We start from the raw sequence: 20,670 nt of genomic DNA on the forward strand, positions 1-20,670 counted from the left end.
TGCCATATTATTGTAAAAATTTGATTTTTAAATGCTAAATGTCAACCTGTTAAAGTAGTTCTTCCATTTAGGCAAATTTAAGAATCTACCGAAAAATTTTGCCTCAGATTTTAGTTGAGGGAGAATTTTTAAATTATTGTTATATATTTTCTCAAAACATGAAACGCCTTACGAGATTCCCATAATAGGTATGTATGTGTGCTGGGGGTGATACCAAAGCTGGTGTACTAAAATTACATGGTTAAATTTACTGTGTATAGAAACTTCATGTAAAAGCTCATCAGAAAAATCAGAATATACATACAGGTACAGAAAATAATCTCAGGAAGGTGGCTGTTTATGAGAAGTTTAGGGAAATAAAAAGAAGTTCACTGAAATTCCAAATAAGATGAATACAGTAGTTTTAGTTGGGTCCACTTTCATCCCTATTTGAAGAACAGTAGGTGGAGCTATTTAAGGTCTAGAAACCAAAATGGTTTCCCGGACTTTAAGACTGTGCAGTAATTGGTTAGGACTCTGAGTGCCGCTGTTCACCAACCAGGGAGAGAAGAGCAGAGAGAGATCCTGCCAGCCGTGCACGCGCGTGAAGCACAAAGCACAGAAAAAAATTAACCATCTCTCGGACTGTGAGGAAACTGAGCAGAAGAGCTCGGGTCCCCAAACTGTAGATTTTAAGGACGAATGAGCTGATCCGGACTTCGGTGATCAAGGGAAGAACTGGAAGTTAATACTCAAGGAAGGTAACAATGATTCCTGCGCGAATGCACGGGGACTGCAAAAAGCTAGTCTTGCTGGTAGTTCTCCTGGGGGTTCTGTGGGAAACTGGAGGCACACAAATCTATTATTCAGTTCCCGAGGAGCTGGAGAAAGGCTCTAGGGTGGGGAACATCGCCAAGGATCTGGGGTTGGAGCCTCAGGAACTGGAGGAGCGCGGAGTCCGCATCGTCTCCAGAGGTAGGACACAACTTTTCGATCTGAATCCGCGGAGCGGCAGCTTGGTCACAGCGGGCAGGATAGACCGGGAGGAGCTCTGTATGGGGGCCGTTAAGTGTCAACTAAATCTGGAGATTCTGATGGAGGATCAAGTGAAAATATACGGGGTAGTGGTAGAAGTGAGGGACATTAATGATAACGCCCCATATTTCCAGGAAGGTGAATTAGAAATAAAAATGAGTGAATACGCAGCTAAAGGGATGAGGTTCCCCCTTCCCCACGCTTGGGATCCGGATATAGGGAAGAATTCACTCCAGAGCTACGATCTCAGTAGTGATACTCACTTCTCCCTTGACGTGCAAAGCGGAGCAGATGGTAATAAGTACCCGGAATTAGTGCTGGAGCGCGCCCTGGACCGCGAGGAAAAGGCCGTTCACCGCCTGGTTCTCACGGCCTCGGACGGGGGCGATCCAGTCCGCACTGGCACTGCGCGCATCCGTGTGATGGTCCTTGATGCGAACGACAACGCACCAGCGTTTGCTCAATCCGAGTACCGTGTGAGCGTTCCGGAGAATGTGGCCGTGGGCACTAAACTGCTTCTGGTAAATGCCACCGACCCTGATGAAGGATCCAATGCGGAAGTGATGTATTCCTTCCGGTATGTGGACAACAAAGCGGCCCAACTTTTCGAGCTAGATTGTAATTTAGGGACAATTTCAACAATAGGGGAGTTGAACTACGAGGAATCAGGATTCTACGAGATGGAAGTGCAAGCAACGGATAACGCAGGATATTCTGCACGAGCCAAAGTCCTGATCACAGTTTTGGATGTGAATGACAACGCCCCTGAAGTAGTAGTCACCTCTCTCTCCAGCTCCATTCCGGAAAACTCTCCCAGAGGGACGTTAATTGCCCTTTTAAATATAAATGATCAAGACTCTGGGGAAAATGGACGAGTAACCTGTTTCGTCCAAAGGAATCTGCCCTTTAAATTAGAAAAGTCTTATGGAAATTATTATAGTTTAATGACAGACACACTCCTAGACCGAGAACTGGTTCCTAGCTACAATATCACCGTGATGGCCACTGATCGAGGAAGCCCGCCCCTGTCCAGGGAAACTCACATCACCTTGAACGTGGCAGACATCAACGACAACGCCCCTGCCTTCTCTCAAGCCTCCTACTCGGCATATATCCTAGAAAACAACCCCAGAGGAGCTTCCATCATCTCTGTGACCGCCTATGACCCCGACTATGGAGAGAATGCCCAAGTCACTTACTCCTTGGTGGAGGACACCCTCCAGGGAGCTCCCTTGTCCTCCTACGTCTCCATAAACTCAGACACTGGTGTCCTGTATGCGCTCCGCTCCTTCGACTATGAACAATTCCGAGACTTAGAGCTACAAGTGATAGCACATGACAGCGGGGACCTTCCACTCAGCAGCAACGTTTCTCTGAGCCTGTTCGTGCTGGACCAGAACGACAACTCGCCAGAGATCCTCTTCCCCGTCGTACCTACCGATGGCTCCACAGGCGTGGAGCTAGCACCCCGCTCCGCAGAGCCCGGCTACCTGGTCACCAAGGTGGTGGCAGTGGACAGAGACTCAGGACAGAACGCCTGGCTGTCCTACCGCCTGCTCAAGGCCAGTGAGCCAGGGCTCTTCTCAGTGGGGCTGCACACGGGCGAGGTGCGCACAGCGCGGGCCCTGCTGGACAGAGACGCGCTCAAGCAGAGCCTGGTGGTGGCGGTCCAGGACCACGGCCAGCCCCCTCTCTCGGCCACCGTCACGCTCACGGTGGCTGTGGCTGACAGCATCCCAGATGTCCTGGCTGATCTAGGCAGCCTGGAGTCTCCAGCCAGCTTCGACGACTCAGGCTTCACACTCTATCTGGTGGTGGCGGTGGCCGCGGTCTCCTGTGTCTTCCTCGCCTTTGTCTTTGTGCTACTGGCGCTCAGATTGCGGCGCTGGCACATGTCGCGTCTGTTCCAGGCTTCGGGCAGCGGGTTGGCTGGCGTGCCGGCGTCTCAGTTTGTGGGCGTGGACGGGGTGCGGGCTTTCCTGCAGACCTATTCGCACGAGGTCTCGCTCACCGCGGACTCTCGGGGGAGTCACGTGATCTTCCCGCAGCCGAACTACGCGGACACGCTCATCAGTCAAGAGAGCTGTGAGAAAAGCGAGCCTCTCTTGCTCTCAGGCGATTCCGTGTTTTCTAAAGATAATGGTGCATTAATTCAGGTGAGTGCATATCAAGCATTCTCTTAGCTTTGAGCAAGATACCTCTTCTTATGGGTGATTAATATTTATTCGGAATCTATTAAACAGACCCCAAGAAATTTATATGAACATTGCAGACACCGATGACAACCCGGCGGTCTTCCTTCAGGCCCTCCCTCACACCTTATTTATAACAATTTAAAATATATATTGTATATTCATATATTAAATTTTATATCTACTTTATGAAGTACTTTTTAATACTCTATATTATTTTTCTAATTTTAAGTAATTTTCTAATTTACTGTACCAATTCTTATGAGTTACCAACTCTTCCTGGTTTTCATTGCTGTTTTAATTTTTCATTGGCCATGCAACAGTTTTATGTTGAACATCCGATGACAGTTTATGTGTTAAGAACACAGATTCTTCTAGAGAGGATAAATCTCATTCAATGAAAAGTCTATAAATGATATTTTATGTAAAGTTTTATAAATAGAGCGACTTCTGCTGCTGCTGCTGCTGCTGCTAAGTCGCTTCAGTGTCCAACTCTGTGCGACCCCATAGACGGCCTCCTACCAGGCTCCTCTGTCCCTGGGATTCTCCAGGCAAGAACACTGGAGTGGGTTGCCATTTCCTTCTCCAATGCATGAAAGTGAAAAGTGAAAGGGAAGTCGCTCAGCCCTGTCCGACTCTTAGCGACCCCATGGACTGCAGCCTACCAGGCTCCTCCATCCATGGGATTTTCCAGTCAAGAGTACTGGAGTGGGGTGCCATTGCCTTCTCCGAGAGGGACTTCTAACTACACACAAAATTGTTTAACAATTTCGTAAATTGCATTTAGTTTCTTTTAAAGTGCAGTGATTCTTTCTGGTCATTAGAGATGTATACATTATACTTTCTCAGAATCCTAAGTCATTTCATGGTTTCAAATTATTCACAAAATCCCAAATATCATGAGTTTATTCTTATGCATTTAAAACTTTCTCATTGAAATATACACAGTGTAAGTGTTGTCATGAGGAAAAACTGAAGAGATTATTTTTTTAATCCCTATTATAAATTTTAGGAATACAAGTCTGTATGTGTTCCCAGGTTAGATATTTCTTTTGCCTGTTTTATCTACATGGATGATCTTAATGATGTTTCTGTGAAATATTCAGAGTTGACAAATTGTGTTTTGAGCACATTTTTGATATCGTGGTAAATTTATAGCAATTCTCTCTTCAAGTGTAAAATTTCCCATAATTCTCACATACATGGAAAATTTTCTTGAAAATGTACAAATTCTGTTTTCTTGTATCTTTATGCTTATTGTAGAATGTCAAACAGAAATCAAATGCTAAATATACTACTCTTGGGAAAGCATTGCTGGAACCTATGAGAAGCCTGGTTTCTTTTGGTGAATTCTTATAAAGGGGTAGGAAAGTATTGCATCCTAATTATTTTCTCCTGACTTGTTTCCTTTCTATTTTCAAAAATATAATAGTTAATTAAAACCTAGGCTTATAAAAGAGATTGAAAACCATTTGGGGAATGAAAGATAATCAAATTGCCCTAAAATGAGACCATTGTTGCTACTGAAATTTACATGTCACTTTATGGTTCTTAACCAAGACAATAAAAGGAAGCATAGCATGGGTCTACCTGTCAGATTTTTTTAATGAAGTTTTTGAGCTTATTGAAAATAGCAGTTTGTATTGACATTAAGTTCCAGATGGAATTTTTAAAAATAATTTTTTAAAGTATGTATTTACTTATTTGGCTGTGTCAGGTCTTTTTGTGGCACACAGAACCTTCAATTTTCTTTGCAGCATATGGGATCTTTAGTTGCAGCATGCAGGCTCTTTTGGTGGTGTCATGGCATCAGAACTCTTAATTGCTTCATGTGGGATCTAGTTCCCTGACTAGGATTTGAACCTGGGCCCCCTGGATTGAGTGCACATAGTCCCAGCAACTGGACCACCAGGGAAGCCCCCCAAATGGAATTTAGTAAGTAGACCTTTCTAAATAATATCAGGGAAAACAGAGGCAAGCATAACTTCTATTGTTTTGTAAAAGCTATCAAAATGTTTATCAGGTGGCCAGTTTCATGTGTCCCTTGATTCAATTAAAGATGTAATATAGTCCAATTATGTTTATCTCTATTCACATAACCTCATTTAGGGACAAACCATTAAGAGCTAGGGTAATGATTAGTGATGACCTTTAGGCTGTATCTCAAGTATCAGTGATCTCAATTATGCTTCCAGTATAAGCTAAATTGGTTTCATTAAATACTTGTTGAGTGAATGAATGGACAAATTTATGTGCTCTGGATATTACCTAATATCGGTACACTAAGACGTAGTGTGATAAACAGCAGCTGTATAATGAAGTGTGTGTGATCTTTAACATTATTTAATTGCTTTCAGGTTCAGCAAAATAAGAATTGTAATATGGAATCTGAAAGACTGTGGTGAAGACTAGTGATAACATATAATATAAACCATCTAGTTCATAATATGTACTTAATGAACAGGAAATGCCCCACTTTCTTTAAAACATTGTCAATAGAAAAATAAGTTGTGCTTTCATTATCACAACACTTAATGTTCTGTTGGGAAAAGTAATAACTTGTGTGCATCTCCAGATAATACAATGGGATGACCCTTGAGTGGAAGTAAAACTTTTCTAAGAAGTTTATGAAAGCTGCTATAAAAATCTTCAGCGCTTAGGTACATTTGAGAAGACCCTGTTTCAAGTTGTAAAAGATAGAGGGAGGATTGTTTTTGATGGGACAATTTTATGAGTGTGAAGTTTGCTCTGTCTGAACCATGGTTTTGCTTAAACAAGGATCTTATCTAAGGACCATTTACTCCAGTAGAATTGCCAGGATGATTTAAGTGCAAAATGGATCACTGAAACCTGAGAGTTGGAGTTATTTGGTTTTGGCCACCTGAGAATTTAAGTTAATAGCTGCACAAAATATCAATCTTAGCTTTAGGTTATTTGTTGATAATTTCAGATTGATAGATAATTGGGAGATTTGTTGATTGGTTTTTTAGAGTAATTGGGCAGTAGGTTTGGATGTTTATGTTTCTTCTGGTTTCAGTAATGAAATTATGTAAAGACCTTTTATCTTTCTCTGTGTTATATGAAAGGTGGATATGCATTCACTTAATCTATTAAGTTAATCAAAGTATTCAACTACCACTTTAAAGTTGTAGTTCCACTATTTTACAGCACCTAAAATTGGACTGTAATCTGTCAGCAGACATTCTTCCTTGACTTCCATTCTGTAAGAGATATTATCTTCCTTAAAGCAGCAGTGGCCTAGGATCCTTGCTGAGTCTGTACAACTTGTTGAGACTACTCAACTCATAGATTATTTTAAATGGTATTAAAAGACTAATGATAAATGAGTATATTGTAATACAGATTCCTCAGTTACACTTAACAGAGTATAACTGTGATCATAAATTGATTCAGTGCAGTTCAGTTCGGTTGCTCAGTCGTGTCCGACTCTTTGCGACCACATGAATCACAGCACACCAGGCCTCCCTGTCCATCACCATCTCCCAGAGTTCACTCAAACTCATGTCCATCGAGTCGGTGATGCCATCCAGCCATCTCATCCTCTGTTGTCCCCTTCTCCTCCTGCCCCCAATCCCTCCCAGCATCAGAGTCTTTTCCAATGAGTCAACTCTTCCCATGAGGTGGCCAAAGTACTGGAGTTTCAGCTTTAGCATCATTCCTTCCAGAAAACACCCAGGGCTGATCTCCTTTAGAATGGACTGGTTGGATCTCCTTGCAGTCCAAGGGACTCTCAAGAGTCTTCTCCAACACCACAGTTCAAAAGCATCAATTCTTTGGTGCTCAGCTTTCTTCACAGTCCAATTCTCGCATCCATACCTGACCACTGGAAAACCATAGCCTTGACTAGACAGACCTTTGTTGGCAAAGCAATGTCTCTGCTTTTGAATATGTTATCTAGGTTGGTCATAACTTCTCTTCCAAGGTGAAAAATCTGCTTTTTTCCTCATGCAAGATATCAAGTTCAAAAAAGTAAATGCCTTCATGTTAAATATGTGCCACTCTTCATATATCAATTATATATCCCAATAAAGCTATTTAAAAAAAATTTTAAGCAGTCACATAATTGTGAAAGGATGTTGATCAAACTAATGACTGTGTATTTTAGGAAAGAGACAGATTTACACTCTAATATTACACTTAGAGTTTTTACACTCATTTTTAGGAAACCATACCTAATGAAAATTTATCAATAATACAGCACACTCTTCAGGACACGTTTAAAAATCACTGATAGGAAAAAAATAGCCAATGGCAAAGATAACTGAAAAAAATCTTTGAGAGAGGATAAGATTTCTGGATACCAAATTAGAAGATCTCTGGCTCAGGAAAATGTGATGAAATTGCCATCAGATGGACCATAGAGCAGGTAAAATAATTTCAGTTCAGTTCAGTAGCTCAGTCGTGTCTGACTCTTTGCGACCACATGAATTGTAGCACACCAGGCCTCCCTGTCCATCACCAGCTCCCAGAGTTCACTCAAACTCACGTCCATCAAGTCAGTGATGCCATCCAGCCATCTCATCCTCTATCGTCCCCTTCTCCTCCTGCCCCCAATCCCTCCCAGCATCAGAGTCTTTTCCAATGAATCAGCTCTTCGAATGAGGTGGCCAAAGTACTAGAGTTTCAGCTTTAGCATCATTCCTTCCAGAAAACACCCAGGGCTGATCTCCTTTGGAATGGACTGGTTGGATCTCCTTGCAGTCCAAGGGACTCTCAAGTGTCTTCTCCAACACCACAGTTCAAAAGCATCAATTCTTTGGTGCTCAGCTTTCTTCACAGTCCAACTCTCACATCCATACATGACTACTGGAAAAATGATAGCCTTGACTAGACAGACCTTTGTTGGCAAAGCAATGTCTCTGCTTTTGAATATGCTATCTAGGTTGGTCATAACTTTCCTTCCAAGGAGTAAGCATCTTTTAATTTCATGGCTGCAGTCACCATTTGCAGAGATTTTGGAGCCCCCCAAAGTAAAGTCTGACACTGTTTCCACTGTTTCCCCATCTATTTCCCATGAAATGATGGGACCAGATGCCATGATCTTCGTTTTCTGAATGTTGAGCTTTAAGCCAACTTATTCACTCTCCACTTTCACTTTCATCAAGAGGCTTTTTAGTTCCTCTTCACTTTCTGCCATAAGGGTGGTGTCATCTGCATATCTGAGGTTATTGATATTTCTCCTGGCAGTCTTGATTCCAGCTTGTGCTTCTTCCAGCCCAGCATTTCTCATGATGTACTCTGCATATAAGTTAAATAAGCAGGATGACTATATACAGCCTTGATGTACTCCTTTTCCTATTTGGAACCAGTCTGTGGTTTATCTATATGTAAAAAGAAATCAGTATTTCCACAATTTCTCCAAGAGAAGCCATGAAAAGATCTAATATGTTAATAATCATTGAGAACAAGTGTAATTTCTTAGTTCATCTTTAGTTCTCTGAAAAATTTCACACGGTAGTTTGTATACATTCTAAATAATAAAAGGCTTGAATTCAGTAATTAGAAGGTAGTATCCTGGGAGAAAATCATAATGCAAAACCCATTTTACTTGTGCTTTCCTTCTACATCAAACTCCTAAAAAGAGCCAACTCTCTGATCTATCTATATAACTCTAAGGAATTGGAGATTAATTAAAATTTTAAAATAGATGCCACAATCCATAAGATTTCTATATTGTGAAACTTCCTAGAAGTTTTCTATATGTTTACAACTGAAGATCCAGCCAGTAGTTCATCCTGAGACTGTGTATATGAAAAAAGTAAAGTCTTTTCCCCCACCAAAAAATAAAGAGGAAAAACATTAAAAAATAAATAAAAAGAAAGACTCAACCTAATAATATTTTTAAATGACAAGAAGAAATGAAGTCATCACTTCGACTGCATATGCTGGAGTCATCAAGAATATAAATCTCCAAGAATATTTAATTGCCCAAGTAAGACTGTGCTACTGCCTTTCAGCTTGCAGATTCCAGTAAGAAACAGCTTTTTCTCTTTGCTGTCAACTCTTCAGAACCTTGGCCTCTGATGTCTTCAGTTTGCAGTTCTAGAGTAGAGACCCAGAGTACTGCTATCAGCCCACATGGAAACAGATAAACAGGAGATCCCATTATGTTTCCTCTGGGTGGCTGTCCTAATCAGACCTTGTGAAAAATCTGGGGCTGGTTGTCCAGAAATTAATGGGCTCAGAAGTTTCAGGTTAATGTGGAAAAACAATACCTCACTTGAAGTGAAGAAAGTGGGGATGGACCTGGAGCTGATATGCCCACACACTACATTTTGTATCATACATCATAAATGATAGTTGAAAATTCTTTTAATGTTTTTCACATTAATATATTCAAAATATAAATGATAATACTCCCCAGTTCAGCAGGAATGCTGTTGTGTTAAATATGTTAGTTGACTCAGCCTGGAGCAAGATTTGTAATAGTACCTGCAAAAGATCCTAATGTTGAAAGCAGTTCCTTTGCAAAATTATCACCCTAGCGGCAACTGTGTGTTTGTCTTGGAAGTGAGAGACCAACAGTCGAAAGGAATAGACTGAACTTGTTAGAGAAATCAGTAGCCTGAGAAAAGCAGAGGTCGAATCACTTAGTCCTGACAGCATTAGATAGCAAGGAGCACCAGCAGCAGAACTGCTCAGATCCCAACTGAGTTGGTGGGATCCAACTGAGTTGACCCAGTTGGTGGTCAACACCAACTACAGCCTCCCAACCTCCGATTTCAGCCAAACTCTATACAGAGTCAGCCTTCAAGAAGACATACCCCTGGGCATCTCTGTGCTGAGACTGAGGGCTGCTGACCTGGACAACGGCATAAAAGTGGAGATCAGGAATGCCTGTGGATCCCAGCATACCCATATCCAGTTTGGCCTTCATCATGGTAGAGGAGAAATAAAAACTTCAAATAAATTGGAATATGAAGAGATTAAAGAGTATTCCATAGTTTGAAAGGAAGGAATGAGGGTGTGTGTGTGAGGGCGGGGAGGGTGGATTGATTTCCCAGCATTGTTGAAATCAAAATTCTAGATGATGACAACAAAGTACTGGAGATTTTTTTTGCTGATGGTTTATGGGATCTTAGTTCCCCAATCAGGCATTGAACCCTCGACCTCATCAGTGAAAGCTCAGCATCCTAACCACTGGACCACGAGGGAATTCCCCCAGAGATAGTTTTTACTTCTATTCTTGTAATTCCTGAAGATTCTGCCCCTCAGATAGTAACTGCTCTGTTTTAAAACACAGAATCCAGATTCAGGAGAAAACAGGGAGGTCACGTGTCTGGTACAAGAAAATGTGCTTGTAGAATTGAATCTTCCACCAGTAATTGCTACAAGCTTGTCATTGATGGGGCCCTAGAGTGGGAGCAAACCCTGGAGTACCCTCACAGCTGCTAACCGAAGTAAGCCACCACTCTCCTCCAGAAGAAGCATCTGGCAGCACAGTGGCTAGCGGTGTCGACAACGTGCCAGTTTTCCCTCAGGCCTCGTACGTGGTCCACGTGGATGCAAACAACCCTCCTGGCACCTCCATTGCCCAAGTGTGCATCTCACATCCCAATCTGGGACCCAGCGGCCATATCTCCTACTCAACTGTGACAGATTCAAATACTTCAAGCGAATTGGAGCTAATGCAGAATGCCAAATCGAGACTGTTCCTTGTGACCAGGTAATTTTACAAATGGATCCAAATAATGGTAGCATACCATTTTACCAAACTTGCAGATTATAAACAATTCAAGAATTATATAATAACATTTGCAAGTAAAACTCCCAATTGTATTAATACTACAAGTTTTTTGGAAGCTTGTGGTCTGAAATAGAACAACCACAACCACACACATGAAAATAGTTACCTTTGGAAAGTGAAAATAGGTAAAATGGATAACATGGAAGCTCTGAAAAAAGTGAAAGGAGGATTACTGGTAAGTAAGGAGAAAGAGAATATTAAGAAGAAGATGCATTGGAGTGTGCCTGATTTTTAGTCACGGTAGGGTTCCTTGTTGGTGTGGATTCTGTTGTCCAAGATATGTTAATTTTATTATAAATTCTGCTTAGCTGTTGGTTTCTAAAAGGAATTCAACAAATCAGATAATTTGGCATCTTCAAACTGGATTCTGATGCTTACCTGAAAAATTTGCTAAAGCTTGAAAACCAAGAAAAGGCAAGCATTTCAACAATATGTGTCACTTTATATACTGGATTTACCTTATTTAACATTGTTCTGGCAGTATGTTAGAGAAGGCAGTGAATATTCCTGGTGAACAAAGGGCACATATTTGACTCTTCTATTGGAGAAGGCAATGGCACCCCACTCCAGTACTCTTGCCTGGCAAATGCCATGGACGGAGGAGCCTGGTAGGCTGCAGTCCACGGGGTCCCTAAGAGTCAGACACGACTGAGTGACTTCACTTTCACTTTCCACTTTCATGCGTTGGAGAAGGAAATGGCAACCCACTCCAGTGTTCTTGCCTGGAGAATCCCATGGACAGAGAAGCCTGGTAGGCTGCAGTCCGTGGGGTCGCACAGAGTAGGACACGACTGAAGCGACTTGGCAGCAACTCTTCTATTTACCTTATTTAAAGTAGATTTTTGCATATGTGGTACGAGGCAGTGATTCAGTGAGGTAGGGGTCAAGATTCTTTTTTCCCATACGGATACCCAGTTTTTCCAACATCACTTGTCAAAAAGATTTCCCTTTTCCTATTGAACTGCTTTGGCACCCCTGTCGAAAATCGTTTGATCGATATATGTGGGTCTGTTTCTAGATTCTCCATCATATGTCATTGATCTGTCTATGCCTTTGCCACTACCACCCTGGCTTGATTATTCTAACTTTATAAGTCTTGATGTCAGGTAAGAACGTCTCCCAAGTTTTTCTCCTTTTTTCAGTGCCGTTTTGACTATTCTTAGCCCTTTGCCTGTCCACATAAATTAAAATTGTCTTGTCATTTTCCATAGGGGAAAAGCCCTCAGGGATTTTAAAGGGGATTGATCGCCTTGAATCTATTATCTATTGGTGGAGGGGTTATCTTAACAATGTTGAGACTTGCAATCCAGGTGGATAGTGTATATCTCATATTTCTGTTTATTTAGGTCTTAAGTTCTATCAACAATGTTTTAGGTCTTGTATATCTTTATTTCTACACATTTGATGGTTTGGGATATTGTAAAATGTATTTCTTGTTTCATTTTCTGGTTGTTCATTGCTCGTTTATAGAAAAACTATTGATTTTGTATATTGCACATGCTTTTGAAAAGCAAGAGGTGTGAGATGCTCTATTCTCATGTCGTGTGAGAATATAATGTAAGAGAATATAGTATTAGCTTAAACCATCTCTACATAAGTTCAGCCTTCCCCTTCTCTGCAGAAATAGGTTGGAAGAGTCCACCCCAAACCAGAGAAAATACTAGTGTCTGCCCTTAGTCTAGTAGTGGATTGATCATTCATTCATTTTTGTAACAAATATTTATTAACCGCCTACTATATGCAAGGCACTGTCCTAGGTGCCAAGGATGCAGCAATAACAAGGCCATTATGATTTCTGCATTAATGGGCCCCCAGTCTAAGATACAAACTTTTAGAGGTCTGATATATGCCACCAAGGAGAAAAGCAGGATGCTAAGAGAGCTTGTAATATAGAAGGCTATTCTGGTTTGAAGGGTCAATAAGTCTTCTATCAGGAAATAATTCTTAGCATGCTGTCTGAAGGATGAATATAAATTAGCTGGGTAACAAGGAGATTAAAGAAGAAATTGTCAGCCAGAGGGAATAGTAAAGGACTTTAAAAAAGAAAAAAGGTAAGCAATTAAAAAGGGCTGCAGAGGCTAGAAACGGAAAATGAGTGAGATACTTTTTAAGTAACCTTGTACTTAGGAGCTATTGAAAGATTTTATAAAAGGCAGAGACGTGCTATGATTTCAGTTTTTAAAAGATTACTCTGATTGCTGTGTGGTGAATTGATTTATGAGGGTTATAAATGGAAGTAGGGAGAACAGATGATAGACTGTTCCTGGTAAGAAATGATGCTGGACTGCATTCAAGAGAAGGTTGTACATATAAATTGGGTAGATTGGAGATATATTTAGGAAACATATTCAACAAGACAATAATGGAGTGGGTTGGATGTAAACTCCTTAAGGCCAAGGGACTGTTTTGTTTATTGTTATAGTCTTAATTGGGCTTCCCTGGTGGCTCAGACGGTAAAGCATCTGCCCGAAATTCGGGAGACCTGGGTTCAATTCCTGGGTCGGGAAGATCCCCTGGAGAAGGAAATGGCAATCCACTCCAGCACTCTTGCCTGGAAAATCCCATAGACGGAGGAGCCTGATAGGCTACAGTCCATGTGACTTCACTTCACTTCACTTCATAGTCTTAATTGAACTAATCTTGTTACCTGGCACATGATAGATTCTCAATGAAATACTGTTGACTGAATAAATACAAAGGATGAAAAGGAGGACACAAGAATCATTTCCAGGTTTCTGAATGAAGGAACTGGATGCACAAAGGTACCATTTAGTGATATGTGGAAGGCTAGAGAAGGGTAGATTTCAGAGAAATCAAGAATTGAGTTGTAAGCATGTTAAGTTTAAGAGTCTGAGAAACATCCAGGTGCCAATATTGAGTGTGGTTGGACATATGGTCACCATTTTTAAAAATGAACTTATTGAGGTATTATTGAGATATAAAAAGTTGTACTTATTTAATATATACAACTTGGTGAGCTTAGAGATAAGTATACTCTAGTGAAACCATCGGAGAAGGCAATGGTACCCCACTCCAGTACTCTTGCCTGGAAAATCCCAAGGATGGAGGAGCCTGGTAGGCTACAGTCCATGGGGTCGCTAAGAGTTGGGCACGACTGAGCGACTTCACTTTCACTTTTCACTTTCATGCATTGGAGAAGGTAATGGCAACCCACTCCAGTGTTCTTGCCTGGAGAATCCCAGGGACGGCGGAGCCTGGTGGGCTGCCGTGTATGGGGTCACACAGAGTCGGACACGACTGAACCGACTTAGCAGCAGTGAAACCATCACCACAACCAATGCCACAAATTTCTATCACCTCCAAAACTTTCCTCCCACCCTCTCTATTTCCCCTGGAGAGGGAAATAGCTACCCACTCCAGTATTCTTACCTGGAGAATTCCATGGACAGAGGAGCCTGGTGGGCTACATCCATGGGGTTGCAAGGAGTTGAACGCTACTGAGCGACTAACACTTTCTCTTTTTTGTGTATGTGTGTGGTAAAAACAAAGTGATTATGTGTTCTTAAAATCTTTTTATAAAAGGTTTCCACTTGCTGTAGGAAAAAATACCCAGTGTATGACTGCATGCTATTGCATGAGCTGACTCCTGCCTACCTCTTGAACTTTTTCAAGGCACTCTTCCCCTCATGCTCTACACTATATTATTTTTCCAGTTTGATGCAGGAATGATGCATTTTTTTGTTTTCTTTGCCTGAAACACATTTTTCCCCCATTATTCCTCTCTTCATTGACTAACAGAAATCAGAAATCTTAATATGCAGATATGCAGAAATCTTACTCTTTTTTTTTTGTGAGAACCAATGCTGTTTTTTAAAAAATTAAACTTTTTATTTTGAATTGGAGTATAGCTGATTAACAATGTTGTGATAGTTTCAGGTGGACAGCAAAGGGACTCAGCCATCCATATACATGTATCCGTTCTCCCCAAACTGCCTTCCCATCCAGGCTGCCACAGAACATTGAGTAGAGTTCCATGTGCTCTGTTTTATTATTTTGATTTTTGAACCATGTAAATGTGTTTCCTATCATAAAATAAAGAAAATTACTGAGATTGAGGTAGATTGCAGATTTACAAGGACTTGAAAAGACATCCCTGAGATATTTTTAAGTGGGAAAAGCAAGTTGCAGAACAGTGTATGTATTGTAAAATGATCCCTGTTGTGGAAACAAACAGCACGCACGTTCACGTATACAGAAAAATGCTTGAAAGTAAACATAATCAGGTACTAACAGTAGTAACCTCTTGGGGGTGAGTCTGGAGGTAAGGTGAGGGTGGTGAGGGGAATTTATTTTCTTGAATCTCCTTTTAAATCAAAGTATTATTTATATACAGTAAAATGCAAGGGTTGTATCTTTGAGTTTTGACACATGTATACACCCATATAATCTACCCACATGAAAATATGGGAAATTTCTATACGCTCAAAGGCAAAAGAAGTTCTATGACCATTAATAATGTTGATTTCTGGGAATTCCCTAGAAGTCCAGAGGTTAGGGCCCCAGGCTTCCACTTCAAGGGGTGAGGGTTCCATCCCTGGCTGAGGAATTAAGATCCCACAAGCCTCACGGTGCTGTCCAAAAAATTACTGTTGGTCTCAACTTGATGCTTAATCACTGTTATTTCACATAAGGAATATTTATTTAGAACAGGGGTCCTCAAGCCCCGTGCTATGGACTGGTAGTGGTCTGTGGCCTGTTAGGAACTGGATTGCAGAGCAAGAGGTGAGCTGCTGGCAAGCAAGTAAAGCTTCATCTGCCTCTCCCCATGGCGGACATGACTGCCTGAACCATCTTATTTCAACTGCTGACCACTGAAGGGCCATTGCCAACCATTGGTCAGGACAATAACTTGCTTTTTGCACTTGCCACAGGATCTCCCTCCAAGGGGAACACATTAAATGTTCCCCTTTAATGTGTTAAACACACATTTACACACAGGGTCCTTTAATGACCCTGGGACTGACAATTAAGTCCCCAGTGGTTTGGGTTTGCATATGCCACGGGGTATGTGAGCAACAGAATAAGAAAGGAACTTATAGATTTCATCTATCTTCTATCTGGCCCCACCTCAGAGTACTAAGGTAATTAATCAGAGATACTTCCTGGAGAAAAGCACTGCTGTGTTAACCTGTGGTCTTGTTATTCGTCCTCTTCAGTACTCAGCACAGCTGGGGATGCTGAGAGAGGACAGGCCAAGACCAAAAACTCAGGCAGGGCTGGTATTATCTCAGTGTTGTTACTGCTTGTATTTTGCTCAAAGGTCATGATATTTTCTGTACTGTGCCTATTAAACAGGAGAAGGCAATGGCAACCCACTCCAGTACTATAGCCTGGAAAATCCCAAGGACGGAGGAGCCTGGTAGGCTGTAGTCCATGGGGTCGCTAGGAGTCAGACACGACTGAGCGACTTCACTTTCACTTTTCGCTTTCATGCATTGGAGAAGGAAATGGCACCCCACTCCAGTGTTCTTGCCTGGAGAATCCCAGGGACAGGGGAGCCTGGTGGGCTGCTGTCTATGGGGTCTCACAGGGTCGGACACGACTGAAGTGACTTAGCAGCAGCAGCAGCAGCAACCTATTAAACATCTTACATTTTATCCCTAGGCGGAGCAGAGGGAATCTGTTCACAGACTGGGCAACAGCGGTGGCCTCACTGTGAAATGTGTGTGATTGCTGGGTGTGCAGGGAGATGCCTCTATTGATGTAGAGTAGCAGGTAGAAGTACTGGCTAAACATACATGCCTTAAATAATACTAGACATGCAATAACTCTCCTGTCTGAGGAGACACACCAATGAGACAAGTGGTCCTTCAAAACAGGATGGCTCTGGACATGCTAACAGCAGCACAAGGTGGGACCTGTGCTCTCATTCAAACTCAGTGTTGTGTATATGCCGGGTGACTCCCACAGTATTTCCTCTGCTATGAAAGCTTTAGACCAGGACAACACTACCATAGATTCCTTCTCCATCGAGCTGGTAAGCACTTGTCTCTAGAATTTGCCCCTATCCTGGTGAATGACTATTTTTGGCATACTAGGTATCTCACTCTGGAGAAGGCAATGGCACCCCACTCCAGTACTCTTGCCTGGAAAATCCCAAGGATGGAGGAGCCTGGAAAGCTGCAGTCCATGGGGTCGCTGAGGATCAGACATGACTGAGAGACTTCACTTTCACTTTTCACTTTCATGCATTGGAAAAGGAAATGGCAACCCACTCCAGTGTTCTTGCCTGGAGAATCCCAGGGACGGGGCATCCTGGTGGGCTGCCATTTGTGGGGTTGCAGAGAGTCTGACACAACTGAAGTGACTCAGCAGGTATCTCACTCTTGATAGTCTTTAGCTGCAGTATTGCGTTGTGGTATGTGGTTGCAGTGCACTTATGCATACCTGACCCCAGGGATATCCTGGAAGAGAGGGTGGACCAAGTTGTAAAGGTCATGCTGAGTATGTAGGGGCGGAGTATATGATCAGGGCACTCAGGACAGCTGTTTTCTTGCTCAGTCCATCTGCTGTTTTACCAGTCCCGGCATCGCTTACCCCCTACTCACGTGTATCCACTCGTCTTAATATAGGGTTTAATCAGTAACTAAGTGCTTGCCCCCTGCCCCAGCAGCTGGTTTCCCTGGTAACTGATAAGCCAACCTGACCTCATTTCCCGCCTAAAAATGGTAGCCTCCATTTTCCATGAGTAGCAAAGTTGGTCGGAGAAGGCAATGGCATCTCACTCCAGTACTCTTGCTTGAAAAATCCCATGGATGGAGGAGTCTGGTAGGCTGCGGTCCATGGAGTCGCTAACAGTCGGATACAACTGAATCGACTTAGCAGCAGCAGCAGCAGCGAAGTTGTTGCCAAGTCCTGACTGCTGTGTGCTGTTCACAATGGGGTATTGCTCCACGACCTTCTGACTTCTAAAATTCCCTGTCCGACAAATTATTGATGTCTCTGTCACGGTCTCTGGGCTTTCTTCACTTTTGCAGCTGGACAACTACAGAGCTAATAGGCCTGCAGGCTGCAGCCTAACACTGTAAAGGTAAACTTAGTTTCTTAAGTATCCTTTCAGCGTTTCTTTATACAAATATGGGTGAATTGTGGATACGTGTTTTTATTTCCCCACTTTTCTTACAAAAGAGATAACATACTGTACACTGTTTTATATCTTGCTTTCTTCACTCCTCAAAATGTATCCTTGAAAAATATTTTCATATAATACATTAAAAAGTTTTTTTTTTAATACCTGCTTAGTGTTCTATTGTGCTGTTAATCAGTCTCCTGGTTAATAAATTAATACATGGATTGTTCCAGTCTTCAAACATTACAAACACTGAGTTGAATAGCCTTGTACCTACATTATTTTGTATGTATACAGTAAATTTGTGGGATAACTTTTCAGAAGTGGAATTGCTGTGTCAAAGGAAAAAAATAGGCTTGTAATTTTGATAGGTACCTTCACAGCAAGTGTTTTTAAACTTTTTATTTAGAAATAATTTCAAATTTACCAAAGGGTTGCAAGAATTGTACAAAGAATTGTATACGATTTCCCTACTTACTGGTTTTAAATGTTTATTTGTTTGGCTTTGTTGTAGGATGTGGGAGCTTTAATCTTTGGTTGGGGTGTGCGGGATCTCTAGCTGTGGCATGCAGGATCTAGTTCCCTGACCAGGGATAGCACCTGGGCCTCCTGCATTGGTAGTGTGGTCTTAGCCCTGGACCATTAGGCAAGCCCCTACCCACTTGTTAATGCTTTGTCTTTTGCTACATCTCCTTTATCATTTCTCTCTTTATCATTCATATATGTGTGTACACATGTGTGTATACCTATTCATGTCTGTACACGTTACTATTTTTATGAATCATTTGAGAATAACTTGTAGGTATGTCTCATTATTTCTGAGCACTTCATTATGTATTTTCTAACAAGGACATTCTTTAGATAACTGAATATCAGTAATGAAAATCAGAACGTTTAACATTGATACAATATGATTGTCTGTACCTTGTATATTCAAATTTTACCCATACTTTACAGTAATTCTTTCAAGTCCAGGTGCACACATTGCATTTAGTTGTCATGTCTCTTTAGTTTACCTTAATCTAAAACAGTTCTTCAGCCTTGCTTTGTCTTGTGCTGATATTTTAAAAAAAACTATAAGTCATGAATTCATAGAATGCCCTTAATTTTGGTTTGTTTTATGCTTCCTTGTGATTATATCTAAAGTAGGCCTTTTTGGGTAGTGTATTGGTTATCCATTGCTGTGTAACAAATTAGCTCAAGATTTAAAGACTTAACAAACATTTATTATCGTGAACATTTTGTGACCAGGAGTCTTGAGTTTGGTTTAATTCCTCAGAGGTTGCTGGAATGAGGGCCTCGGCTTCTCTCTAGCTGTTAGCTCAAGTCCTGCCTTGGTTTCTTGTCGTGTGCACCTCTTGCGTGGATGTTTGTGTGTGTGTGTGCTCAGTTGTGTCCGACTCTTTGCCACCCACCAGGCTTTCCTGTCCATGGAATTTCCCAGGCAAGAATACTGGATTGGGTTGCCATTTTCTCCTCCAGGAATCTGGCTTCTATCAGTCAAAGTACTGTGCTCAAAGTTACTTGTAATATGGTTATGTTATTCATTTGAAATTAAGTGTATTTGTTTCTATTGCATGCAATTTTAGTTTTTCCACATTCTAATAAGTGCTGATTAGTATTTTTGAATATGTAAAGCATTTACATAATTAAAGTCAAAACTTTGTTTTAAGTTATACTCAGTAAATTGTCACTCCTCCTTTATCTCTTCTGCCTCATTCGTAAGTCACTGTGTCTTTTTGCAAAAAAAAAATGTATATATATATTTATATTTTCTTATTTCTTTCTTACACAAAAAGTAACAGGCTATGCAGTCGTTCCTGGCTTTTTACAGTTACAGTATACATACATTTCACTTACCACAGTTGAAATAATACCATTCTCCTAAAAACAGTTCAAACTTTGGTCTCCGTAGTATATTAACTGAGTAACTGCATGAAGTACAAATTTTGCTGTTGACCCTTTTGTCCACAGATTACTTTGCAAATAATAAATGTGCACCATGATCAGTGACCAGTCACGTGGCTTCTTCCAGTCAGGTAGTGACTGGTCATTGTGCATCTGTCATTTAGCTCATGTACAAATAGCAGAGCATATAGTTGTGTTGGCGTCTTGTCTCCCAGTGATAAAACCACATGACATTGTATAAAAATGTATGGAGGGAATTGACGGACAAAAATGAAAGTGCAGCCAAGAAACAAAAGTGTTAAGACTCTCAGTAAAATTTGAATTGAACATAGAGTTACAGAATAGATGGTGGCCACAGGAATGTTGACACTGTTGCCTTTAAGAGTCTGGAGAAGTGCAGCCAAAGGAAGTTAGTGAAGTTGAACATAATGACACAAGTGAGGAAAGTGGCTGTGATGAAAAAATGATGCTCCAGGAAAAATATGACACCAGCAAAATGTTCACATTACAGGAACTCTCAGAGATATACTTTTGACTTTGAAAGCTCAGAGGATACATATCACGTTGGAAGTTGATCCAAACATGAAAAGGTGTATGACAGTTGGCCAAGGCATAGAAAAGATGCTTGCTGTGTAAGTTATAGGATGAGAAGAAGCCAAACCATCTTCAAACTCTTCTTGATAAGTTTTTGTTCTTTG

The 20,670-nt window shown here is 41.3% G+C and overlaps 1 protein-coding gene across 20 annotated transcripts in view; it reads left to right on the forward strand.

Annotated features, from left to right (window-relative positions):
* LOC147369546 (protocadherin gamma-C4) overlaps positions 1 to 20,670 on the forward strand; it is a 185,828-nt gene that overhangs the window by 98,162 nt on the left and 66,996 nt on the right. The window contains exon 1 of one of the 20 annotated variants that reach the window (XM_086412084.1): positions 549 to 3,170. The exons of the other annotated variants lie outside the window; for them this stretch is intronic. Coding sequence (XP_086268210.1) covers positions 747 to 3,170 — 2,424 coding nt within the window. The 5' untranslated portion in view covers positions 549 to 746. Of the gene's footprint in view, positions 1 to 548; positions 3,171 to 20,670 lie in introns of those variants that run through there. 20 annotated transcript variants of the gene reach the window in all.

This window comes from Bos grunniens, chromosome 7 (assembly GCF_055505025.1).
Source record: "Bos grunniens cultivar Pamir isolate PY7600 chromosome 7, Bosgru_T2T1.0, whole genome shotgun sequence".
Lineage (NCBI taxonomy): Eukaryota > Metazoa > Chordata > Mammalia > Artiodactyla > Bovidae > Bos > Bos grunniens.